Source organism: Bombina bombina, chromosome 4, assembly GCF_027579735.1.
Source record: "Bombina bombina isolate aBomBom1 chromosome 4, aBomBom1.pri, whole genome shotgun sequence".
NCBI classification, from domain to species: Eukaryota; Metazoa; Chordata; class Amphibia; order Anura; family Bombinatoridae; genus Bombina; species Bombina bombina.
In genome coordinates, this window is record NC_069502.1 from 487,777,250 (window position 1) to 487,805,185 (window position 27,936).

Sequence of the window (27,936 nt, forward strand, 5' to 3'; positions counted from 1 at the left end):
GGCAGCGAGATCGGATGAGTGATAACTGTCACAGTCCGCTGCTCATCGCCCCGCGGCTTTTTGACAGCTTTATTTGATAACTTAGGCGAACGTATTCAAGGTCCGCGGCGGCGAAGGTAGGCGAGCTTAGGCGGACGTATTGGGCCGGCGAAGCCAGAAAAGTAGACGGCTTGATAAGTAGCCCCCTTAGTGTTTTTTATTTTGTGTAACTTGTTATTTTTTTGTAACTTAGTAATTCTTTATTGTAGATTTAAATAACTTGAGTAGGGTTAGGTTTTAAAATATGTAATATAGTTAATTTAATTGTTAGTTTAATGTAATTTTAGTATAATAGTTAGGGTAGGTTAATTAGTAGTTTAATATAGTTTATTTTAATTCTTAAGGTAAGTTTAATTTATTATAAGATAGGGAAGAGTTAATATTTAATGTAAAGTTAGCGGGTTGTTAGGTTTAGGGGTTAATAGCTTAATTTAGTTTATGGCAATGTGGGGGGCTGGTGGTTTAGGGGTTAATAGGTTTAGTAAGTGGTAGTGATGTGGGAGGCCAGGGGTTTAGGGGTTAATACATTTTAGTTGTGGAGGGCTCCGGGAGCGGCGGGATAGCGGTTAATAACTTTATTAGAGTAGTGGTGGGCTCCGGGAGCGGACGGATAGGAGTTAATATATTTATTTAGTTGCGGTGGGCTCCGGGAGCGGCGGGATAGGGTTTAATACTTTTATTTAGTTGTGGCGGTGTCGGGGAGCGGCAGGATAGGGGTTAATATATTTATTTAGTTCCGGTGGGGTCCGGGAGCGGCGGGATAGAGGTTAATAATATTATGTAGGTTTTGGCGATGTCAAGGAGGCGGATTAAGGGTGTTTAGACTTGGGACTTATGTTAGGGTGTTAGGTGTAAACGTAACTTTTATTCTACAATAGAAATCAATGGGATGTCTGGCAGCATCGAACATAAGCTTTCGCTGCTTTCAGACTCCCATTGATTCCTATGGCATCCGCGGCCTCCAGGGTGGTGGATTGAAAACCAGGTACGCTGGGTCGGAATAGCGAGCGTACCTGAAATTTGATAACTTGCAAAAGTTGTCAGATAGTGCCGAATGTATATTTGGAACATCTGTAATGACGTAAGCATCAATCTGTGTCGGATTGAGACTGGCGGATCGTATGTTATGTCACAAATTTCAACTTTTGCGGGTCTGTAGGCTTTGATAACTAGGTCGAATCAGGCTCGCCACAATTATGCTGTGGAATTCCAGCGTATTTGCGGTTGATGGCTTGATAAATATCCCTCCTAGAATCAATAGACAGACATTATACTTAAGTAAAGAGGACGGTGATCTAAATATGCCTAACTTACAAAATTATCTATAGTAAATCTAATAACACCTAACTCGTATCATAGCTTGTAACCATGCTTCTTCCTCCAAACTCTGGGTGCAAGTTGACACTATCATCTCCAATGTACATAGCCTACAAGACTTATGCTGGCTCCCCAGGACAACCAGACCAGATAATATCACTGATAACATTAAGGCCACGTTGGAAATTTGAGATACACTTATTTCAAAGCCAAATGTACTTTTGACACCTATCTCACCCCTTACCCCACTATTAAACAATCAACTCTTCTTTAAACAAAGTCCTAGCAACAATCCTGCATATAAAAATCTCCCTATATTCTTGTTAACAGATACGTCACAAATTAAAGAAACAACTGTACTAAATGATACACTAGGTCCCCCTTTTCATAAGTGGTATGTATATCTCCAAACCCATCACGCCATCAATTCAGGACCTTATAAGAAAGACATCATCAGATCCCTCACCCCATTTGAACATATCTGTCTTACCACTAACATAAAGAAGTCCCACCTCTCAATTGCATATAAAATTCTTAGAGGCTCCTTCTTGAATGTCAGATCAAAATATCTTGCAAACTGGGAATCTGAGCTCCAATGCCAAATCACTGATGAGGAATGGAGGCAAAAGCTTTAGGATAACACACCACTCATCTATTTCACTACTACTGAACTCAATTATAAGATTATAGCCAGATTGTATCTTACACCCCAGAGAATAAGATCCATCTTCCCAGGGGCCACCTCAAGCTGCTGGAGAAGATGTGGGGACATAGGCACTCACTCCCACTTTTGGTGGTTCTGCTCGAAACTATGTACATATTGGTCCCAGATAGAAAAATGTATCAATTTAACACTCAATACTAGTATCCATCTTACCCCTGCCATCATCCTACTCAATCAAACCCCACAGCTAGAATGTTTATATCAAAGAAAACTAATGAACATGATGTTAACTAGTGCTAAAAGATTGATCCTGAGGTTATGGAAACAGAAACAACCCCCACATATACACAGTGGATTTCAGAAATGAACCATACCCTAGCATTAGAGAAAATGCATTATTGCTATTCAGGAAAACGAGATTTCATTCTTGACATCATTTTTATTTGAGAGCAAAGACCTCAAACATGATTAATGTGTTACAACAACTAGTCAAATTGTATCTGGTAAACAGGAAATAATTGAATTTGTTTTAATAATTGTATCACCTGCTGTTGTCCTATATTATATAACTTAATAACAGATGTACCTAACTGTTGTGCAGGACCCCCTCCCTTTATCCCTCTCCCTCCCTATAACCTTCTCCTTCAATAAATGGTTGATATTTATATGCTTCATGGTATATTGATATTGTACTCTATCATACTTTGATGTAATCTTGTGAAGCTTGAAATGCTGTATGTACTTGCTCAACTTTAATACAAATTACTTAATTATAGATAATAATAATGAATAATAATATGTCAGCTGTATATCTGCTTCCTTGTGCTGTCTTCTCTGGAAGGGGGGTAGCAAGGAAATATTTATCCAATGAAACAAGACATCTTCCTCCTCTTTCCAAAAGAAGCTATTGCCTTCTATTTAAAGGGACATTGTACACTAGATTTTTCTTAACATAAATGTTTTGTAGATGAGCCATTTATATAGCCCATCTTGGAGTGTTTTTGTAACAACGTATTGTTTTGCTTATTTTTTTAATAACATTGTGAAGATTTTGGGACTCCTGATCAAGCCCCAAAGTATCATATGTATACATGTGCTTACAAATGACTGTTTGCTAATGTTTGTGTAATCTGTCTTTTCATATGCAGGGAGGGGGGAGGGGGAGTTTTATTTTCCCAGCCCCTTTCAGTGGGTATCCCAGCCTAACGTCATCAACAGTGCTAACCTGTGAGCTTCTAAGTAAGTTTTTAAAATGTTTTATACTGGATTTTTAGATCAGTATCTGTGCATATTCTTTTTTATAGCAGTGTCTGTCACATACAGTTATATGACAATTTGTGTATACTGTCCCTTTAAGATACTGGTTACCTTATCAGATTAGCCCAGGATCCAGGATGGGCAAACTCAACATTAAACTCAAGTATTGGATTAGTTAATATGAAAAAGGTGTCCCATGAGATAGAGGTTTCTAGTTACATTCCTTTCTGAAAAATGTTTACTTGCAGTCTTCCTCTAGGGAAAAAAGAAAGAAGATCAATAGGGAATTATACAGCATTGTATGACAAAAGGAAACATCCTATCATTCTTAACTGTCAAATGAATATATATTTTCCCATATATATATATATATATATATATATATATATATATATATATATATATATATATATATATATATACAGGGAGTGCAGAATTATTAGGCAAATGAGTATTTTGACCACATCATCCTCTTTATGCATGTTGTCTTACTCCAAGCTGTATAGGCTCGAAAGCCTACTACCAATTAAGCATATTAGGTGATGTGCATCTCTGTAATGAGAAGGGGTGTGGTCTAATGACATCAACACCCTATATCAGGTGTGCATAATTATTAGGCAACTTCCTTTCCTCTGGCAAAATAGGTCAAAAGAAGGACTTGACAGGCTCAGAAAAGTAAAAAATAGTGAGATATCTTGCAGAGGGATGCAGCACTCTTAAAATTGCAAAGCTTCTGAAGCATGATCATCGAACAATCAAGCGTTTCATTCAAAATAGTCAACAGGGTCGCAAGAAGCGTGTGGAAAAACCAAGGCGCAAAATAACTGCCCATGAACTGAGAAAAGTCAAGCGTGCAGCTGCCAAGATGCCACTTGCCACCAATTTGGCCATATTTCAGAGCTGCAACATCACTGGAGTGCCCAAAAGCACAAGGTGTGCAATACTCAGAGACATGGCCAAGGTAAGAAAGGCTGAAAGACGACCACCACTGAACAAGACACACAAGCTGAAACGTCAAGACTGGGCCAAGAAATATCTCAAGACTGATTTTTCTAAGGTTTTATGGACTGATGAAATGAGAGTGAGTCTTGATGGGCCAGATGGATGGGCCCGTGGCTGGATTGGTAAAGGGCAGAGAGCTCCAGTCCGACTCAGACGCCAGCAAGGTGGAGGTGGAGTACTGGTTTGGGCTGGTATCATCAAAGATGAGCTTGTGGGGCCATTTCGGGTTGAGGATGGAGTCAAGCTCAACTCCCAGTCCTACTGCCAGTTTCTGGAAGACACCTTCTTCAAGCAGTGGTACAGGAAGAAGTCTGCATCCTTCAAGAAAAACATGATTTTCATGCAGGACAATGCTCCATCACACGCGTCCAAGTACTCCACAGCGTGGCTGGCAAAAAAAGGGTATAAAAGAAGAAAATCTAATGACATGGCCTCCTTGTTCACCTGATCTGAACCCCATTGAGAACCTGTGGTCCATCATCAAATGTGAGATTTACAAGGAGGGAAAACAGTACACCTCTCTGAACAGTGTCTGAGAGGCTGTGGTTGCTGCTGCACGCAATGTTGATGGTGAACAGATCAAAACACTGACAGAATCCATGGATGGCAGGCTTTTGAGTGTCCTTGCAAAGAAAGGTGGCTATATTGGTCACTGATTTGTTTTTGTTTTGTTTTTGAATGTTAGAAATGTATATTTGTGAATGTTGAGATGTTATATTGGTTTCACTGGTAAAAATAAATAATTGAAATGGGTATATATTTGTTTTTTGTTAAGTTGCCTAATAATTATACACAGTAATAGTCACCTGCACACACAGATATCCCCCTAAAATAGCTATAACTAAAAACAAACTAAAAACTACTTCCAAAACTATTCAGCTTTGATATTAATGAGTTTTTTGGGTTCATTGAGAACATGGCTGTTGTTCAATAATAAAAGGAATCCTCAAAAATACAACTTGCCTAATAATTCTGCACTCCCTGCATATATATATATATATATATATATATATATATACACACACACACATATAGTTAATATTGTGTATTGAATCAAACAAGCTATTGTTTTTAAAATTTAATTTTTCAAACACACAGACATGACATATACATGCTAAACAGGATGATGTGCTTTTTTTATTTATCTTTTATTTTGCTATTGTGTATCTGATAGTAAAGCCTTGTATTAAACATAATGAGACTGCAGTAAGACATATATGATATCCTAGTAATCTAAAATGAACAGGAAGCAGAGTAATTCATGGAATAATCATTATAAAAGTCTACAGCTACACAATTGTGTCCTACTAAGAGCGCTATTAAAGCAGCTATTGTTCTTTTTTCAAAGACATGCAATTAAAAAAAAGTATATTTAACTCTATTATATTCCTGTCACTGAACAATACTTTACTCGTTGTTATGCTTCTGTATTGTTTGCATTTTCAAACTTGAAAATAGATTAAATGTTAGGAGACAACAAAGTAGTATATGATAGGAAACTATGGCCTGCATTACACTTTTTAAAGTTCTAACATTAAAACATTGAGTGACCCTTCCTTTGTCACTGAAAATGGCACATATGCAGAGACCTTTGAAAGTATCCCTTAGCTAAGCTGAGTTTTATTTTTTGTTTTTTGTTAATGTTTTTCTTTTATTAATTTTCATAAATTGTTAATAATATATATAAATGCTTATCACATTGCAATCCAATAAAAGGAACAGTTCACATTAACTCTTTCAGTGAAAAAGAAGAACAAAAGTGGTTCCCTGTGTTCCACTGGAGACAAGAAGCCATTGCTCATCCATCAGTTGAACCTACATGTTATCAGCTTAAATTAAATTTAAAGGGATACTAAACCAATTTTTTTTTCTTTCATGATTCAGATAGTACATGGAGTTTTAAGCAACTTTCTAATTTAATCCTGTTATCAATTTTTATTAGTTCTCTTGGTAGCTTTATTTTAAAAGCAGGAATGTAAAGCTTAGGAGCCAGACATTTTTGGTTCCGCACCTGGATAGTGCTTGCTTATTGGTGGCTACATTTAGCCATTGACCATCCCTTTGTCCTACGGACTCTCAGCCCCCTTGGACTTAGTGACACTGCCCTCTCCTGGATCCACTCTTACCTATCTAATAGGTCCTTTTCTGTCTCATTTCCTGGCGACTCCTCATCCTATTTTAATTTGTCTGTTGGAGTACCTCAAGGCTCTGTTCTGGGTCCTCTACTCTTCTCTTCCTCACTGGGTAAACTTATCAGTAGCTATGGCTTCAACTATCACCTCTATGCAGATGATACTCAGATCTACTTATCCACCCTTGCAATCTCTCCATCTGTCAATTCTCACATCAGCGACTGTTTATCTGGCATTTCTTCCTGGATGGTCTCTCACCACCTAACAATCAACATGTCCAAGACTGAGCTCCTTCTAATCCCTCCTCTAATTCTACTTCAGTTTCTAACTATCACTGTTGGCGACACCACTATCTCCCCATCACCCCAAGTCTGTTGCCTAGGAGTTACAATTGATTATAATCTGTCCTTCATACCCCACATCCACATGCTCTCTTCATCCTGTTGCAACCACCTACACAATATCTCCAAAATTTGTCAGTTTCTGAGTACTGAAACTACTAAACAGCTAATCCACTCCCTAGTAATTTCTCATCTTGACTACTGTAATAATTTACTAACTGGCTTTGCTCTCTCCTGCCTCTCCCCTTCAATCCATCATAAATGCCTTTGCTAGACTAATCCACATCTCTTGAAGTACTGTATCAGCTGCACCTCTCTGCGAGTCCTTTCACTGACTCCCCATTCACAGCAGAATTAAATTAAAAATGCTAACCCTGACCTACAAAGCCCTTACCAATTAAACCCCCCCACCTGTCCACACTCATCCACAAATATACTCCACCCTGCCCCCTAAGATCAAGCAATGACCTGCTCCTTGTATCTTCTACCATCACCTCCTCCCATGCTAGACTACAGGACATCTCTCGTGAGGTACCAACCCTTTGGAATGCACTTCCTCGAGCAGTCAGACTTTCCCCTAACCTCTCTTTTTAAATGCTCCCTAAAGACCTATTTGTTCAGGTAAGTCTATCATCAAATCAATAACAAATGAATTCCACTTGCCTAATAGTTGCCCTCTTCTAACTCCACACTAACATCATTATCACCTTTGCAGTCCCCGCCTCCTGTTTCTCACCCTCCTACCCATCTATATTCTCACAGGAACAGGGTCTTTAATACCCCCTGTTAAAAATTTGTTTGTTTAATTTTTTTCCGGTGTCTTATATTGTATTGTACTGTACTTTTTATCTTTGTACCCATGGACAGCGCTGCGGAATCTGTTGGCGCTTTATAAATAAATAATAATAAAAATATATATTCATACAAATACATCTTTAGCAATGTATCTGTTTGTATCTCAATGTTAAAGTCCTTTTGGCGGCTTTTTTTTCTTCTAACAGCCGAGATCTCATATCTTTGAGCCCTTATAATTTTTGTGTGCAATATTTTTTGAAAATAATTTGTATTAGACAGTGTTATTATGAGTGTAAGTATACTTTCTAATATATTTTTCAAGTGTTTTCTGCAACTTTTTCATTTTTCAAATCCACCGCTCTGAAATCACGGTAAGGATTCTAGCGCAATCTCTTTTATTCAACTTGTAATATAAGCACAATTTAAAAGGACTGCAAACAATCACGAAAACCCTCGCAAAATCGTTTGCACTCCACTTGTAATCTAGCCCTTAGCATTAGAACATCATGAATACTTTTTGACTTCACAATATTAAAATGTTATATTTAGCACCATAAAATAAAGGCTAAAATGAGGGCATCAATATTTTGATATATTCAACATGATATTTAGCATCATAGCATCACATTTTCATATTTTAGTTCCTAATATTGTGTTCCTCTATTAAAGAGCACATTGTTCTATTTTAGATTTAATTTAAAAATATATCATTTAGATTTAGATTTTTTTTTATTAGGTTAATGCTAAATTAGGGTTAAATAAGTTTATTATGCTTCACTGTGAATTTAAATGGATATTTAACTAAGGACTGCAGTACTAGAGAACATGCTACATTTAGATGAAATGGTAAGATAATCTTTAGAATGGTAAAGAAATAGGTGGTTAACAAAACAATATATTTAAAAACATCTGCATAATTCAGAAATGCATGAGGGGTGAAATGGCTAAATTGTTGAGTACCATACAGGGTGGTAATATCAATATAATGCTATATTCCAGTGGTAACCAGCTGACAGAATAGGAAAGTTAGTTATTAATGGTATTTGAGATATTTGAGAAGGATGACTTGGGTAACACTGCTCATGACTGAGTGTAGATTGGAATGTGGTAGTTAGTGATGGTTAATATAGGAGTATATCAATTAGAACACTGTCTATTGGTCACTTCCTTGGACATTGAATGCCTGAATTTGTATTATTTAATTACTGTTAGAAAAAAATTACAAAGAATCTTCAAAGCAGGAAATCTAGTGTGAGTAGTTGTAATTCTAGCACTGCACTTTGCATATTTAGTTCCTAGGATGTACTATACTAAATCCAGACAGAGGATAGTTAGTTAAGTGAGGTAAGTGGCCATATAAATGTGATGGAAGGAACTATAAGGATGTGGACTGAAACTAAAAATATGTATTTCCCATAACAGAATGTATGTAAGGAATGAGAGTGAATGTCAATGAATTAATTGGAAAAGTCTTCTTAGTTTATATTAAAGGACCAGTAAAAACAGTAGATTTGCTTAATCAACAAATACATGACAACAAGAGAATGCAATAGCACTTAGGGGCATATTTATCAAGCTCCGTAGTTATCAAGAAGTTATGAAGCAGCGGTCTAAAGACTTTGTATCATGTCTGCTTTCACATTGTTATATATGCCTCTCTGTCTGAACTTCAAATGAGTAGTAGATTTTTTATGACACATTTGAAAGTTATGTCTTTTTCAATTCCTCCTGTATTATGTGACAGCTATCAGCCAATCACAAATGCATATACATATATTCTGTCAATTCTAGCACATGTTCAGTAGGAGCCAATGAGGCCTATTTATCAAGCTCTGAATGGAGCTTGAGGGCCCGTGTTTCTGGCGAGTCTTCAGACTCTCTAGAAATAGCAGTTATGAAGTAATGGTCTAAAGACCGCTGCTCTATAACCCTGTCCGCCTGCTCTGATGAGGCGGACAGAGATCGCCACAATTCAACCCGATCGAGTACGATCGGGTTGATTGACACCCCCCTGCTGGTGGACGATTGTATTGCTCTCCTCATGCAGCGATGTCTGTCGGACCTGATCTGCACTGTCGGATCAGGTCAGACAGACATTTGATAAATAGGACTCAATGACTCAAAAATTGTAAATATAAAAGGACTGTGCACATTTTGTTAATGGAAGCAAATTGTAAAGTTGATTAAAATTGCATGCTCTATCTGAATCATGAAAGTTTTAATTTGAATGAGTATCCCTTTAAAAATAAGTCATTGTGGCTTTTTCTGAATGTGGTCTCTGTATTTTAGAAAGAGGTGAGTACACGTGATGGGAAATTCGAGCAAGGGATTAAATGAGAGAAAATGTACCACACAGTTATAGATTGTTTTTTTTTCCTCTCTAGGAAATATAGAATTAAATGTAGATAGCAGAAAAGGTAGAGTCTAGAGCAAGTTAGTTTATAGTATGGGACATTTGTATAAAGGTTTGTTGGACCTGATCCGACAGTGCGGATCAGGTCCGGCAGACCTCGCTGAATACGAGCAATACGGTCACCGTATTCAGCATTGCACCAGCAGCTCACAGCTGGTGCAACGCCGCCCCCTGCAGACTCGGCCAATAGGCCGCCAGCGGGGGGGGGGCAATCAACCCGATCGTACTCGAACGGGTTGATTTCCGGCGATGTCTGGCCGCCTGCTCAGAGAAGGCGGACAGGTTATGGTTTGTGACCGCTGCTTCATAACTGCTGTTTCTGGCGAGCCTGCAGGCTCACCAGAAAAACGGGGCATCAAGCTCCATTCAAAACTTGATACATATGCCCTATGTCTTATGTTTTTATATATAACATGATCAATTAAATATAAAATATTGTATGTAAGAAAATAGTTGTAAATATTTAGAAGTATATGTCAGCATCTTTCAGAGTCTTTGAGATAAAGGAGAGGGGATGGGAGTAGTTATGAGATAAGAGAATCAAGTAAACACAGGAAGCTTCTCTAAACAAGGCATAAAAATAGCATCTAACATGCTTCACTAATAACTGTGTACGTAGTTAAAAACAATCAGTATGTTGCTTTTCTACTGTCCAATAAGTGCTACACATTTGCGCCCCTGTCTGCCACTGCTCGCCTCCAGCGGGCTGAATTCAGCTGCAGAAATTCAGCATTGCACACAAGCACAATTTTCCGCTCGTGTGCAATCCCACCCCCTGCCTGCACATAGCCAATCATGCACGGGCAGGAGCTGTCAATTTCCCTGGTCAGACGAGACGGGGAGATTGAAATTTGCCAAATAAGAGGTGCCGAAAGGTTAGGAAAGCATCGGTCTGATGACAGCTACTTGTTAAATATGGACTGCAGGTTCTCTTGTGAGAACCTGCAGTCGTAAGGTGTGTGGAGCCTACCAAAGGCTTTCATAAATCGACCCCTAGGATCTGCTTATTTATAAGCTACTTTTCTTTGTACTTAAAACACTGAAGCAGATTTATAGAATGCTGACATATTAGAAATAATGGGAGACTAAATATACATCAACTTTGCATATGGTTATTGGCAGCAGCATCAAGTCCTTGAAAAGAAATGGAAACTGCAGCTGTTTAAAAAACAGTGATATATTTATGCTGTGCTGTTATGGCAGCACTGGGAGAGAAAACAATCCATTTATCCACATACTTTCAATAATAAGGAAAATAAAATAGAGTTTAGCAGAACACATTTATTTTTAGGTCACATCTATTATTTTTAAAATAGTATTTCCTCCTGAGGCGTAACTAGAAACCACAGGGCCCAGGTGCAAGAATCGAAGAAGCCCCCCCCCCTAAAAATGTGAATTTGATACATATCTGTTTTTTTTTTTTTACATTTAACAAAGAAAAAAAAAGTGAATCAGATTACACGTCTGCAGAAGGAGGTACCCTGTGCCACAGTCTGTGAGATGGTCTGACCCCTTATTATTGTATATAGTTACATTGTTTAACCGACCAGTACTGTAGATAGTGAGTTAGTGACACAGTCTGTAATCTGCCAGTGAGATGGCTAGCCTGACCCTACCCGTCCCAGTGCTTTATAAAGTGACCACAGTAGTCTGTGACATGGTCCAACCCCCTGTACTGTATATATTGGTACTGTATAGTGATGCTGTTTACCCCCCGCACCCCATGCTGTAGTGACAAGGTCTGTAATTTGCTGGTTCCACAAACATACACACACACACACACACACACATGCATAAATAAACACGCAGTCACATACACACATACACACATACACACATACATATAAACACCAATGGGTAAAACAGAAACACTAACCCCTGTAGTCAGAGACAGAGACACTAGTGAAGCATAACGTCACACTCACATGATATCAGTGCAGGCAGTGGTAGGTCAACGTTTATTATTGAAAAAAAAATGTTTTGTTTTGTTTTAAGCTGACCCCCCACCCTTGGGGGGGCCCGGTTGCAGTTGCGACCTCTGCACCCACTGTAGTTCCGCCACTGCCTCCGTCTAAAAAAACATACTTCAACAGAATGAAAACAAAACTTTTTTTTATAATATTATGATAGCATTCCTCTTTTATATTAGGACTGTCTTGCTGTCAGCTAGAAAGAATACTTTATTTGAGTGTCACTAACTATTTTTGATTAATATGCAATGTAACTAATAGTAATTCAGGGGTCTTGTTATGTGAGTGTGATGATGAGACATTAGGTAATGTGTTGACATAATTCAGGGATATTAGGAGATGTCTTATAAGTTACACAAGATGTCATCTGTACTTTACAATTCCAGTGTTTTATTTTATATTTATGTTATTCAATGTGTAACAGTTGTTTTCAACAAAACATAGGTACATTACAATCTAAAATAATAATATAAGGCCAGTCTAAACAGGCCTTGATCTGTCACCTTTTTAAAAAATAAATAATAATAGATTTGTCCCAATGTCTCTGCTTCTGTATAAATCAACAAACCCTGAGGCATTATATTTCTGTAAAGTCTCCAAAGGTCCAGAGAGACTCAGTTCATATTCAGACACATCCTTACAAATCTGATAAAAAAAAGTTATTAAGGACAAACATCTTACACTTGAAAAGAAAAAAATGTACAAGTCCTGTAAGACATCCTGCTCTTAGTTATAATTATTACACCACCATTAACATTATCAAGAAGAAGAAAAGAGAATATATGCAACATAGAATATGCTGTTGGAACACACAAGGATATACCATATGAATACCAAAGGCCTATACATATCTCTGCAAACAAGACACACAATATATGCTACATTTTGTGGTAATATATAGATTAAGGTTAAATCAGGTTAAATCACTCATTCCAAGGGATCATGGTATGAAAGTAATAATGTTAACCCCCCAAAAAGCTTCTCAAATAAATCTGATATCATGATACATATACAATTGAATTGTTGTTAGATAATGATATATTTCTAGAGATAAAATGGTGTCTACCTTTTATGACTTGAGAAAGTACCACAATCTTGGTATCAACTGTTTAGCACAGTTAATTGGTAGCCAGTTTCCATTTTTGTGGATTGTGTGTTGTAATTCCTCTTGGGGCAGTGATTCAGGCTGTTGCTATATGATTATGTTTTTCCTGAGTGTTTAATTTATTATGACAGATAACTTAAAGGGACATGAAACCCAAAAAATGTCTATCATGGTTGTACTATGAATCATTAATCAGAGGTCAGATCTCTTGTTAAAGAAAAAAAATTGACAGAGTAACATTAAATAAAAATATGAGCATCTATTTAAAAAAAAAAAGGGGTTAAAGGGAGGGGATGTTGAGTGTTAGAAAAAAAAAAAAAAAAAAAAAATATATATATATATATATATATATATACAGTATATGTACAGTATATACACATATAAACACATAAATATATATGTATAATATATATGTATATAACCATATAGAAATATATTCATTTTTATTGTTGCCCAATGCTGTGCGATTTGCACCCTGTGCTGCGCTAGGTGGTTCGCCGTGTCTCTGCAAGAAAACTAGGCTCCCATTGAAGCCTACGCTCGCTGGTATTATTATCATTTATTTGTATAGCGCCGCCAAATTCCATAGCGCTGAATTATTGAATGGAGAGAAATATCACACTCACGTAAGTGTGCTCCACTCTTAATCTAGCCCCTTGTGTGGTAAAACAAACAACTATTTAATAATATAGTAAAATTAGTACAAAGTGTAAAATACATCAGGCCTATAAACATAAAACAACAGATCCTTGCACCCAAGCATTTGCTTTGTTACTCTTGTTGATGTTGTTCAGGATGTGACTTTATCACCCATGGACTCCCCTACATGTGAGGCGCTGTGGTCCAGATGCTGTCCAAGTTCAAATATTTAGCTTAACAAAAACTTTTTATATACATGATTATATATAGGTATAGATATATACAGATATATATATATAAATATCTATTTATAAATACTTAGAACATATTCTGCTATATGCAGAACATTGGAATTTGAAATATTTACAGTAGATGCATAGTTAAAACCTTTATTAAATAAGAATATTGCTTAAACGTAAAAATTATTTTTCATGTTTTCATCTACTTCACTGCAAAGGGCTCAAATGCGCGCACACACACACACACACACACACACACACATATATATATATATATATATATATATATATATATATATATATATATATATATATATATATATATATATATATATATATATATATATATATATATATATATATATCAAAGTTATTCACTGGGGAGGAAACTGCAGTCCTACTAACAGGTAAAACTTACTAACTCTACAACTGCACAATGCTCTCCATGTTTTTTCTTCTCTCTCTGTCTGCCCTTCTCCTAAAACTCACTGCATGTCCCTATAATATTAACAACAACACCCACACTATCCATATCTCACTCTGCCTTCTCTTATCCCCTATGCTGTCCTCTCATGAACTACCCTGTCTTCTTAGAAACACTTCCCCATCGTACTCTCCTGGGTCTAATCATACATGCTCCTACAAGTCTCACTCTCACCATTTGTCACTCTCACTGCTACTACTGCTTGCTGGTGGTGACGTCTCTCCTAACCCTGGCCCTGCAGCAAGCACCACACTTTTACATTCTCGTTCAGTCTCCCAATGCCCTGACTCTAGGTCAGGCAATACTAACAATCTAATCTCCATTAACACACAACGCTTATCCCCTTTCTTTTCTTGTGCCCTCTGGAATGCTCGCTCTGTCTGTAACAACTTATAACTGTTCACGACCTGTTTGTTTCTAACGCTTTCAACCTTTTAGCAATTGCTGAAACCTGGCTATCTTCCTCTGACACACCTTCCATTGCTGCTCTCACAAATGGTGGTCTTCACTTCTTACTTTCTCTCTACATACACCTACTCTAATTCTGGGTGACTTCAATGTCCCTATTGACAACCCATCAGCCTCTGCTGCCTTTAAACATCTCTGAATCACTAACTCCTTTGGCCTCTCACAATCCACCCTATTCCCTAACTATCACGATGGACACTTTATTGATCTTGTATTCTCCTATCTCTGCTTTCTCTCTGATGTGCCCTGTTGCCCATTTTCCATCTCAGACCACCATCTGCTCACCTTTAATCTTAATATACAGGCTAAACCTACTTCTCGCCCCCACACCTGTAGAAATCTGCACCTTGTGGACCCTCCCCAACTCTCCAACCTTATTCAAACACACCTCCCCCATACTTCCACAATATCCTGCCCTGACCTTGCTACAACCCACTATAACAATACTTTCTTCTGTGCACTTGACACTCTCCCTCCTCCACAACTTTACAAAGCCCCATGTCATCAACTCCAGCTCTGGCACCCAGCAAACACGCCACCTGCAAAAATACTTCCGCACTGCTGAACGTGCCTGGAGGAAATCCTGCTCTGAACCTGATTTCATGCACTATAAGTTCTTTCTTTACTCTTACAACTCTGGTCTTCACTTAGCTAAGCAAACCTACTTATCTTTTCTTATATCCACTCACTCCTCAAACTCTAAAAGAATCTTTTCCATTTTCAACTCTCTCCTCTACCCATTTGCACCACCCCCTCATCTGCATTCAGTGTTCAAGACCTGACTTTTTCAATAAAAAACTTACCATCCAAAGAAACATTCCAACACAAGCCTGCAATCTCCCAACCTCGCTCGTAGTCCCACCCTCTGCCACTCTCTGCACCCTCCTCCCAACCACTGAGAGGGAAGTGGGTTCCCTATTATCTTTCTCACACCTCACTACCTGACCACTTGACCCTATTCCTTCACATCTAATACCTTCTCTGTCTCCCACCCTCACTCCAGCTCTTACTCACATAATAAACATATCCCTTTCTACTGTCTTATTCCATGTCTCCTTCAAACATCCAAAGGTCACCCCCAACTTCAAAAAACCCTCCCTTGACCCTAACTCTCCTGCAAACTACTGCCCCATATCACTGCTCACGCTAGCTTAAAAAATCCTTGAAAAACTGGTTTTTGATTGCCTAACCCACTTCCTGTATTCCAACTCATTGCTCGACCCCCTGCAATCTGGCTTCTGTCCCCAACACTCAACTGAGACTGCCCTCACCAAGGTTACTAAGGATCTCCTTTCTGCTAAAAACAAAGGCTAATACTCTATACTCATCTTACTTGACCTCTCTGCTGGCTTTGACACTGTTGACCATCCCCTTCTCCTACGGACTCTCAGCTCTCTTGGGCTCTGTGACACTGCCCTCTCCTGGAATCACTCTTATCTCTCTAACAGATCCTTCTCCGTATCTTTTACTGGTGACTCCTCCTCCCTATTGCCTTTGTCTGTTGGAGTACCTCAAGGCACTGTACTGGGTCCTTTACTCTTCTCTATTTACACTTCTTCACTGGGTAAACTTATTAGCACCTATGGCTTCAACTATCACCTCTATGCTGATGATACCCAGATCTACCTATCCACCCCTGCACTCTCTCCTGTAAATTCTCACATCAGCGACTGCTTATCTGGCATTTCCTCCTGGATGGCCTCTCACCACTTAAAAATAAATATCTCCAAGAACGAACTACTTCTATTCCCCCCCTCCAACTCTACTTCAGTTTCTAATTTTCTATCACTGTTGAGGGCATCACTATCCCCACATCCAATTGCTCTCTTCATCCTGCCGCAACCACCTGCGCAATATCTCCAAAATGTGTCAGTTTCTGAGCACTGAAACTACTTAACAGCTAATACACTCCCTGGTAATTTCTCGACTTGACTACTGTAATAACCTACTTACTGGCCTCCCTCTCTCCCGCCTCTCTCCCCTTCAATCCATCCTAAATGCATCTGACAGGCTAATCCACCTCTCTTGATTCTGCACCTCTCTGTGAGTCCTTTCACTGGCTCCCCATTCACAGCAGAGTTAAATTCAAAATTCTCACCCTGACCTACAAAGACCTCACCAATGCTGCCCCACCCTGTCCTCAATCATCAACAAATATACTTCAGCTCGCCCCCTAAGATCCAACAATGACCTGCTTCTTGCGCCCTCTACCTTCACCTCTAAACCTGCTTCGTCCTCTCATGCTAGACTACAGGATTTCTCTCGTGTGGCACCAACCCTCTGGAACGCACTTTCTCGAGCTGTCAGACTTTCCCCTGACCTCTCCTCCTTTAAATGTTTCCTAAAGACCTTTTTGTTCAGGGAAGCTTATCACCCGACTCAGTAACAAATTAATTTCACTTACCTAACAGTTGCCCTCATCTAATCACTTCACTAATATAATTCTCACCTTTGAAATCCCCACCTCCTGTTTCCCATCCTCCTACCAATCTAGATTGTAAATTCCCACAGGAACAGGGCCCTCAATTCCCCCTGTATTTGTCTGTAAAATGTTGTCTTTTATTGTATTGTTTCTCTGTTGTACTTTTATCCTTGTACCCATGGGCAGGGCTGCGGAATATCTGTTGGCGCTTTATAAATAAAGAATAAGTATATATATATATATATATATATATATATATATATATATATATATATATATATATATATATATATATACTTACACACACATATAAATACATTAATACATATGTATGCATATTTAGACATGTAAACGTATGTATCTCTATGTTCAATCCCTTTGCCTGCCTTTTTTGTAACACCTGGGAACACCTTTTTTTAACTTTTGTGTGCAATATTTTTTTTACATAATTTTTATTAGATAGTGTTATTATGAGTGTAACTATAGTTTGTAATGAATTGTTGGTGTGTTTTGTGCAACATTTTAGTTTCACGAAACAGTTAACCAGAGCTCTGAAGTCACTATAATCATTCTGTTAAATCACAATTGCGTGATCATGTTTTCTTTCAACTTGTATTAAACGTGATAAGCCCAATGAGCGCAAAACCCTCATGATAAACCCCTTATTGCTCGCTCACAAATATTTGCACTCCACTCATAATATGACCCTAAATGTTTTAGAATAATAAAAATAAGAGCTACAGTAAATGTCAGTAACTTTTAGCGAGTTTTACCTGAAATATCTGAAATATTTTACAGCTAGATTATGAGTTTTGAGCGCTATAGGGATTTTAATGACTGCCACAAAAGCGACGTTATTTCACCTCCCTATAGCACTGGTATTACAACTTTTAAAAAAGCAGGCTTGTGCGGGCGATATGGTTGCGTTAAGCTCCATACTGCACCGAAAACAAGCACTGCTTTGACGTGCTTGTGCACAATTTCCCCATAGACATCAATGGAGAGAGCCGGCAAAAAAAAGCCTAACACCTGCGATCGCGGAAACAAAAGCTCTGTAATGCAGCCCCATTGATGTCTATGGGGAAAAAGAAAATAATGTTTAAAACTTAACACCCTAACATAAACCCCGAGTCTAAACACCATTTATCTGCTGCCCCCAACATTGCCGCCACCTACATATAGTTATTAACCCCTAATCTGCCGCCCCCAACATCGCCACCACCTACATAAAACTATTAACTCCCTAATCTGCCGCTCCCGATGTCGCTGCCACTATACTAGAGTTATTATCCCCTAAACCTCTGGCCTCCCACATCACTACCACTAAATAAATCCATTAACCCCTAAACCTAACACTAACACAACCCTAATGTAACCCTAAGCCTAACCCTAACACCCACTAACTTTAACATAATAAAAATATAGCTAAATTAAATTTACAATTATTAACTAAATAAACCTATTAACCCCTAAACCACCAGCCCCCCACATCGCAACAAGCTAAATTAAACTATATTAACCCCTAAACCTAACCCTAACCCCCTAACTTTAAAATAATTAAAAAAAAAAGAACTAAACTAAAGTTACAATTATTAACTGAATAATACCTATTTAAAATTAAATATATACCTGTGAAATAAAACCTAAGCTAGCTACAATTTAACTAATAGTTATATTGTATCTAGCTTAGGTTTTATTTTAATTTCACAGGTAAGTTTGTATTTATTTTAACTAGGTAGACTACTTAGTAAAACCTAACCTGCCTTACACTAAAACCTAAAATTACACAAAAAAATAAACACTAAAATTACTAAAAATAACTAAATTACAAAAAAACCAAACACTAAATTACAAAAAATAAGAAACAAATTATCAAAAATAAAAAGGAATTACACCTAATCTAATAGCTCTATCAAAATAAAAAAGCCCTCATCCTATTGGCTGATTTGAACAGCCAATAAAATGAGAGCTGCTCAAATCCTATTGGCTGATTAGAACAGCAAATAGGATTTTAACAGCTCTAATCCTATTGACTGACTGAAATGTTTCAGCCAATAGGAATGCAAGGGACGACAACTTGAATGACGTCACTTGCATTGAAGTTCCAGTTTACGGCGGTGACCGTATGAAGAGGTTACTCTGTGCCAGATGTCACAGGGGGTTAGTGTTAGGTTTATTTAAGTTTTTTTGGGGTGGGTTTTATTTTTAGATTAGGGCCTGGGCATGTAAAAGAGCTAAATGCCCTTTTAAGGGCAATACCCATACAAATGAAGATGTGGGGAGCTTAGGTTGTTTTAGATTGTTATTTTATTTTGGAGGGTTGGCTGTGGGGGTGGTGGGTTTTACTGTTAGGGGGGGTGTTTGTATTTTTTTTTACATGTAAAAGAGCTGATTTTGGGGGGGGGGCAATGCCCCACAAAAGGCTCTTTTAAGGGCCATTGGTAGTTTATTTTAGGCTAGGTTTTTTTTATTTTGGGGGGGGGGCTTTTTATTTTGATAGGGCTATTAGACTAGATGTAATTCTTTTTTATTTTTGATAATTTGTTATTTATTTTTTGTAATTTGGTGTTTGTTTTTTGTAATTAGATACTTTTTGTAATTTTTAGAGTAGTGTTATGATTTTTCTAATGTGTAGTTTAGTTGAATTTAATTGGTAGTTAGTTTAATTCATTGTAGTTTAAAAATTATCTTAGTTTAATTGCTAGTTTAAAATAAACTTATTTAATTTGTCAGGTTAGGGGGTAGTTAGGTTTAGGAGTTAATAGTTTATTTTAGTATATTTTGTTGTTAATTAGGGCTTAATAATATTTAAATAGTGTTTGCGATGTGGGAGATCGTGGTTTAGGGGTTAATAGGTTTATTATAGTGGCGACGAGGTCAGGGAGCGGCAGAATAGGGGTTAATACATTTTAATAGTCGTGGCGATGTCTGGAGAGGCAGATTAGGGGTTAATAAATTTATTATAGCGTTTGCGATGTGGGAGGCCTTGGTTTAGGGGTTAATAGGTAGTTTATGGTTGTTAGTATACTTTTTAACACTTTAGTTATGAGTTTTATGTTACAGATTTGTAACGTAAAACTCATAACTACTGACTTTAGATGGCGGTACGGAACTTGCCAGTATAGGGTGTACCGCTCACTTTTTGGCCTCCCAGGCAAACTCGTAATACCAGCGCTATGGGAGCCCCATTGAAAAAGGACTTTTTTAAAAGTCTGGTACTGACGTTGCATGACGGGCTAAAATGGTGTGCGGTACACCTATACCGACAAGACTTGTAATAGCAGCGTTAGGGAAAAAGCAGCGTTATTGGCCATAACGCTGCTTTTTCACTCATAATGCCAAACTCGTAATCTAGCTGTGTGGTAGGTGAGTGGAGCCGGAAGCTACTATTATGGAAAGTATCTTAGTATCATATATATTACTTCCTAGGGGCACCATAATAACTTTCACTTCAGCACAATGATTCATACAATATATAAATTACAATCTATTTCATAATACTGTATGTACATACTTAAGCGTTGTTTATATATATTATTATAGTTCTAAATTGTATTTTTTTTACATTTATTTAATCTACAGAACACTAAATACTACAACAAGAACAAGCCAGTAGAATTTACAGGGATGAATACTGAGGTATGTACAATTATAACATTTTATTATAACAATGAATAAAATTGAAAACAAAGCCAACAAATGTGGATTGTAAGACAAAAAAATGTATAGTGTTATATTAATTTGGAAGATAAATATAACATATTGCATTATTAAATACTTTTTCCGACAATAAACGCAAAAACAGAACTATTCAATTATATTACTTGTCATACATGTGCTTTGTTTTCATGTTGTGTGGAGTGGAAAATATAGCTCTAAAATGATTTGAAGTACCAGGTTTTGTATTTAAAATTTAGAATACATTATGTTTATTGAGTTGTCAAGTTGGTTATATTGCAAGTACCAGTGTAGTTGCACACTTTTTCAATTCGATTGTGGCAAAAAAATGTTTCCTTTGAATCATTTTTTATACTTTTTTGATTTGAGAATCAAACTGAATTAACAATTGTTTATAACTGGTGTCTGTAAATTTCAATTGATATAAAATCTTGTTTATTCATTTAACAACAAATTCTAATTGAACACCCTAACAAGACTGATACATAGGAACCGATTTATTAAAGTGTCAATCGGCCCCAATGCACCTGTTTCCGCACGATCCTTCAGGCTCGCCGGAAGCAGGAGTTAAGAAGCAGCGGTCTTAAGACTGCTGCTCCTTAACTCATACGCCTCCTCTGAGGCTGCAGACATCAATCCGCTCGATTGTGTATGATCGGGTTGATTGACACCCCCTGCTAGTGGCCGATTGGCCGTGAATCTGCAGGGTGCAGCATTGCACAAGCAGTTCACTAGAACTGCCTTTGCAAATTTAAATGCAGTGATGTCTGGCAGACATGATCCTCTACAGCGGATCATGTCCACCAGACATTGATAAATCAGCCCCAATGGGTTAATCTAATACATTGATTCAAATATGTTTATGATTATATCATTTAATGCTAACATTAATTCAAACATGAATATTAATTAATTTCAAGAAAACTTTACATACGGTGTGAATTGTTATTTGCAATGTCATTGCATTGTCAGCTGAACAATACAGTTTATAGGTTTTTTTGGACATTGTATAATTTCAAGTCACATGTTTTTTATCATAATGACAATATTTTATACTTGATGCATATTTTAAACATTTCTCAAAATATTTTCATACTTAATAATATTTATTGTTTTAATGATGAGAAATAAATCTTGCTATTTATTCCTAAATTTATAACTGTCTTCTGTCATAGTTTCAACCTCCTCCAAATTTTACTGTCTGTTTACTTAACTTATCTCACCCTTACCAGATCAGAATATAACTTTCCAATTGGCCTTTAATTTGTCTTTGATCAATTAATTTAGTGGACACAGATGACTTTACTGCCTATATATTTAACATTAGCTTGGGCTATGCATTGCCTGGGCAGTGTGCACTGTTACAACAACATATGGTCACATTTTTGAAGTGAACATTTTATAAGTGAGGCATTAAGAAAATAATTATACAAGAATAGAACAAGGATTGGGCAAGGGGCAAGACACAAGGCAAGTACTTTTGTAATATTATGTTTTATGTATTTTATTGTTTCTTTATGAAATTGCTGCTGTAATACTGTGTCTTATGTGTTTAATTGGTTATTATTTTCGGTTATTTGTAGAGCGCCAACAGATTCCGCAGCGCTATAAACAAAGGCAGAGTACAACAAAACAATTATATGGATCAAATGGGTAGAGGGCCCTGCCAATAGTTGCACTGTTGTAGTCAACTCTTAAGAAGGTGATCTACAAACAGCTGGACTCTTAGGCTTACATGCTAAGGGGTTCAGGGGATAACGATGGAGGAGAGGAACTGGTATAAAGAAAGGTTAGCGTAGGTTGTATGCATCCCTGAACAGTAGAGTCTTTAGGGAGTGCTTGAAGCTTTCAAAACTAGGGGAGAGTCTTGTGGAGCGAGGCAGAGAGCTCCACAAGATGAGAGCCAGTCTGGAGAAGTCCTGTAAACGGGAGTGTGATGAGGTAACAGGAGAGGAGGAGAGTAGGAGGTCATGAGCAGAGCGAAAGGGACGGGAGGAAGAGTATCTGGAGACAAGGTCTGAGATATAGTTGGGAGCAGTGCAGTTGAGGGCTTTGTATGTCGGAGTGAGAATTTTGTGCTTAATCCTAGAGGCAAGAGGAAGCCAGTGAAGGGATTTGCAGAGAGGTGCAGCAGATGAAGAGCGACGTGTAAGGAAGATGAGCCTGGCAGAGGCATTCATTATGGATTGTAAAGGAGCTAGGTGGCAGGTGGGGAGACCAGAGAGGACATAATTGCAGTAATGGATGCGGGAAAGGATGAGAGAGTGGATTAAAATCTTAGTTGTGTCTTGTGTAAGGAAGTGTCTAATTTTAGAGGTGTTTTTAAGGTGAAAGCGGCAGGCTTTAGCCAAGGACTGAATGTGAGGAGTGAAAGAAAGATCTGAGTCAAATGTGACCCTGAGACATCGGGCATGCGGGGTAGGGGTAATGATTGAGTTGTCGACAGTTATAGAGAGATTGGGGGTGGAGATTTTGGAAGAAGGGGGGGAAATAAGTAACTCAGTTTTGGAGAGATTTAGCTTGAGGTAGTGAGAGGACATCCAGGAAAAGATGTGAGACAGTTAGTGACACGGGTTAGAAAAGAAGGAGATAGGTCTGGTGCAGAGAAGTAGATTTGGGTGTCATCGGCATACAAATGATATTGGAAACCGTGGAGCTTTATTAGGGAACCTAGTGATTACATGTAGATTGAGAAGAAATGGGGACCGAGGACAGAAAGTGGTGACGGGGCAGAGGATGCCCCAGAGAAGGCTGCACTAAAGGTACTGTTTGACAGGTAGGAAGAGAGCCACAAGAGGGCTGTGTCACAGATGCCGGAGGATTGGAGGGTTTGGAGCAAGAGAGGGTGGTCAACAGTGTCAAAGGCTGCGGACAGATCAAGGTGGATAAGCAGAGAAAAGTGGCCTTTTGATTTTGCTGTAAGTAGGTCGTTGGTTACCTTAACAATTGATGTCTATGTGGAGTGATGGGGACAAAATCCAGATTGCAGTGGTCAAGGAGTTAGTTTGATGTAAGGAAATGGGATAGGTGTGCATATACTAGTTTCTCAAGAAGCTTTGAAGGAAGAGGGAGGAGGGAAATAGGGCGGTAGTTGGATGGGAAGGTAGGAAGGTTTTTTGAGGATAGGTGTGACTAGTGCATGTTTCAGAGATGAGGGAAATATACCGGTGCTGAGGGAGAGGTTGAAAATATGTGTGAGTATAGGGGTAATGGTAGCAGAGAGGGAGGGGAGTAGCTGTGAGGGGATAGGGTCAAGGGGACAGATAGTGAGGTGAGAGCACAGTATAAGTGCCAAAACTTCTTCCTCAGTAACAGGGGAGAATGAGCTAAGTTTAAGGTAATGTGGGTTGTGGTTGATTGAGAGCATTTGAGGGGGTGAAAGAATGGAATTATGTTGAGAGCTGATTTAGTTTCTGATGGAGTCAATTTTGTAGATGAAGTGACTGGCAAAGTCTTGAGCTGACAGAGAAGTTGTATTAGGAGGTGGGGGAGAGTGGAGAAGAGTATTGAAAGTGTAGAACAGACGTTTTGGGTTTGAAGAAAGATTAGAGATAAGAGTAGAGAAGTAATGTTGCTTATGGAGATTAAAGGATTACTTTCTGTTATAATTTTTAAGCTAAACAACTAACATATTAAAGTTAATAAACATTAATTAAAACCTACTGACCTATATTTTTTCCAAAACGAAGTTTCATAACGTTCTAAAAGTTATATCTTTTTTTCGCCGATGATGTCACGTTATCCTGCCCACTATTTTCAGCACTGCATGTTCAAAATACTTAAACCAATAACTTTGTGTTTAAAGCGCCATTTTGAAACCTAGGTATTGTAAACGGATTGGTACAGAGCAAAGGATACCCACAGAGTGGGTTTGGAAAACAATTAAATTTGCAGACAAGATTTCTGATATACGGTAGAGATATATTAATGAAATGCTATTGCTAAAAAGTGTATTTGGGGTAGTTAGTTAGTAACAGGCATAGAAAATATTTACTTACAGTGGCCCTTTAAGGGCAGAATAGTAGGATGGATTTCAAGATGAATTTGTAATGAAGAAAATCAGCTGAACTCCGAGATTTTCTCCAGTGCTGCTCAGCAGTACGGGAACATCTGCGTAGGTACCGTGTCAGAGGAGTATGCCAGGGTTGAGGATGAGTGTGTGATTTCCGAGCAATGGTAAGAGGGGCCAGATTGTCAAGGATGGATGTAAGGGTGGAATTATAGTGGCAGATAGATTGGTCAGGGCAGGAAAAGGAGGAGAAGGATGAGAGGAGAGGTTCGAGGCAATTAGCAAGCTGATCTAATGAAATAATGCTTCTGTGAAGTTTGGTGTGAGGGGTAGAAGGAGGGAGAGTTGAAGGGAGGGATAATATGTTGCAAGTAAGGGGATTGTGGTCAGAAAGAGTAAAGGGGGAGTTTGTGAAGTTTGAGAGAGTGCATCGATAGCTAAAGATCAGGTCAAGGGAGTGACTGTCTGTGTGAGTGGGAGAATCAGTTCATTGTGACAAACTGAAAGAGGAAGTGAGTTGCAGAAGTTGTTTTGCAGATGAGGCAGTGGGATTCTCAAGAGGGATGTTGAAGTTGCCAAGAATGAGGGCAGGGGTGTCTGAAGAAAGGAAATAAGGTAGCCAGGCAACCAATTGAGTTGAGGAGCCAGGGGGTCGGTATATGACTGCAACACGTATAGAGAGAGGAGAGAATAAGCGAATCATGTGGATTTTGAATGAGGAAAATGTGAGGGAAGAGATGGGTTGTATTTGTTGAAAGGTGCAATGAGAGGAAAGTAAAATACCTACACCACCTCCTTGTCTATTACCAGACTTAGGAGTGTGGCTAAAGTGGAGACCCCCATGTGACAGAGCAGCAGTAGATGCTGTGTCTAGGGGAGAGAGCCAGGTTTCTGCCAGAAGGTTTAGGGAGCGAGAGAAAAAGAGGTAATATATAGAAGTGAGCTTGTTGCAAACAGAGCGAGAGTTCCAGAGTACACAAGTGAAAGGGGTAGTGGCTTTTGCTGCAAGAGGAATGTGAGTAAGGTTGGCAGAGTTTTGTTTTCTGAGTCTATGGTATGGTACACATGCATGTGCACGGCTATGCAGTTGTTGGGGACCAGGATTAGGGGAGATGTCACCAGTAGAGATGTCGCGAACATAACATTTTCCATTCGCGAACGGTGAATGCGAATTTCCGCAAATTTTCGCGAACAGGCGAACCGCCATAGACTTCAATAGGCAGGCGAATTTTAAAACCCACAGGAACTCTTTCTGGCCACAATAGTGATGGAAAAGTTGTTTCAAGGGGACTAACACCTGGACTGTGGCATGCCGGAGGGGGATCCATGGCAAAACTCCCATGGAAAATTACATAGTTGATGCAGAGTCTGGTTTTAATCCATAAAGGGCATAAATCACGTAACATTCCTAAATTGTTTCTAATAACGTGCTTTAAAACATCAGGTATGATGTTGTATTGATCAGGTAGTGTAAGGGTTACGCCCGCTTCACAGTGACAGACCAAACTCCCCGTTTAACGCACCGCAAACACCCGCAAACAGTCCATTTGCACAACTGCAAACTCCCCATTTGCACAAGGTTGGATACCAAGCTAGCCATGTCCCGTTCCTTGTCCTCACTGATGTTATTGAAGGTCTCTTCCTCCACCCAGCCACGTACAACACCAAGGGTCCCTGAAAGGTGACAAAAAGCCCCCTGGGACGCCTGCTGTGTTTGGTCTTCCACCTCCTCAAAGCCACCTTCCTCCTCTGACTCCTCTTCTTCAGACTCCTCTCTCTGCATTGCCTCTCTCTGCATTTTTATAAGGTGTGTTAAGTAGTACTATTCCTATCAGTTTAATCCCTGTTACATCCCCTATCAGGGGACGTGTATATGGCATCGATTTTAGGAACCCGGGAGATGGAAAAAGATGCTTGGTCGGTCCTCCTACTTCAAATTTGGGGCACTGCGCGTGCAATCTAATGTGCCACCAGATAGGAGTGGTGTGTTAAGTAGTTCTATTCTTATCAGTTTAATCCCTGTTACGTCCCCTATCAGGGGACGTGTATATGGCATCGATTTTAGGAACCGGGAGATCAAAAAAGATGCTTGGTCGGACCTCCTACTTTAAACTTGGGGCACTGCGCGTGCAATCTAATGTGCCACCATATAGGAGTGGTGTGTTAAGTAGTACTATTCCTATCAGTTTAATCCATGTTATGTGCCTTTTTTTTGGTTTGGTTTTTGAAGCCACAGTGCAGCACCAGAGGCCAAAAAAATTAGGCATGTACACATGCCTGAAAAATTAGGTACTGTTGCAGCCAGAAAAATGTATGTTTGTTTCCCAGGCAGAAAGTGCCCTAAAACATTGCGGCTTGAACCCTAGTTGGTGGCGGATAAGTCACGCAAGTCATCCGGCATTCAGAGATAAAATACAGCAGCGTGTGGACCATTTTTAGCCCAAGGCAGCTCATCTCATCAGGCCTTTTTTAGTCGAATGTATCGCCCACTGTCAGTCCCTTCGGGATCCATCCCTCATTCATCTTAATAAAGGTGAGGTAATCTAGACTTTTTTGACCTAGGCGACTTCTCTTCTCAGTGACAATACCTCCTGCTGCACTGAAGGTCCTTTCTGACAGGACACTTGAAGCGGGGCAGGCCAGAAGTTCTATCGCAAATTGGGATAGCTCAGGCCACAGGTCAAGCCTGCACACCCAGTAGTCAAGGGGTTCATCACTCCTCAGAGTGTCAATATCTGCAGTTAAGGCGAGGTAGTCTGCTACCTGTCGGTCGAGTCGTTCTCTGAGGGTGGACCCCGAAGGGCTGTGGCGATGCATAGGACTTAAAAAGCTCCACATGTCCTCCATCAACAACACGTCTGTAAAGTGTCCTGTCCTTGCCGGTGTAGTCGTGGGAGGAGGAGGATTACTTTCACCTCTTCCCGTGTTAGATTCCCGTTGTGCTGTGACATCACCCTTATAC

At 38.9% G+C, this 27,936-nt stretch overlaps 1 protein-coding gene across 9 annotated transcripts in view; it reads left to right on the top strand.

The window, feature by feature from the left end:
* Window positions 1–27,936, top strand: part of MLIP (muscular LMNA interacting protein) — an 868,816-nt gene that overhangs the window by 184,014 nt on the left and 656,866 nt on the right. For all 9 annotated transcript variants that reach the window (XR_008402011.1, XR_008402012.1, XM_053710391.1 and 6 more), the window contains one exon: window positions 20,870–20,926. Coding sequence is in view for 3 of the 9 variants with exons in the window: in XM_053710390.1 (XP_053566365.1) it covers window positions 20,870–20,926 (57 nt within the window). In the remaining 6 variants the exon portion in view is untranslated. The remainder of the gene's footprint in view (window positions 1–20,869; window positions 20,927–27,936) is intronic.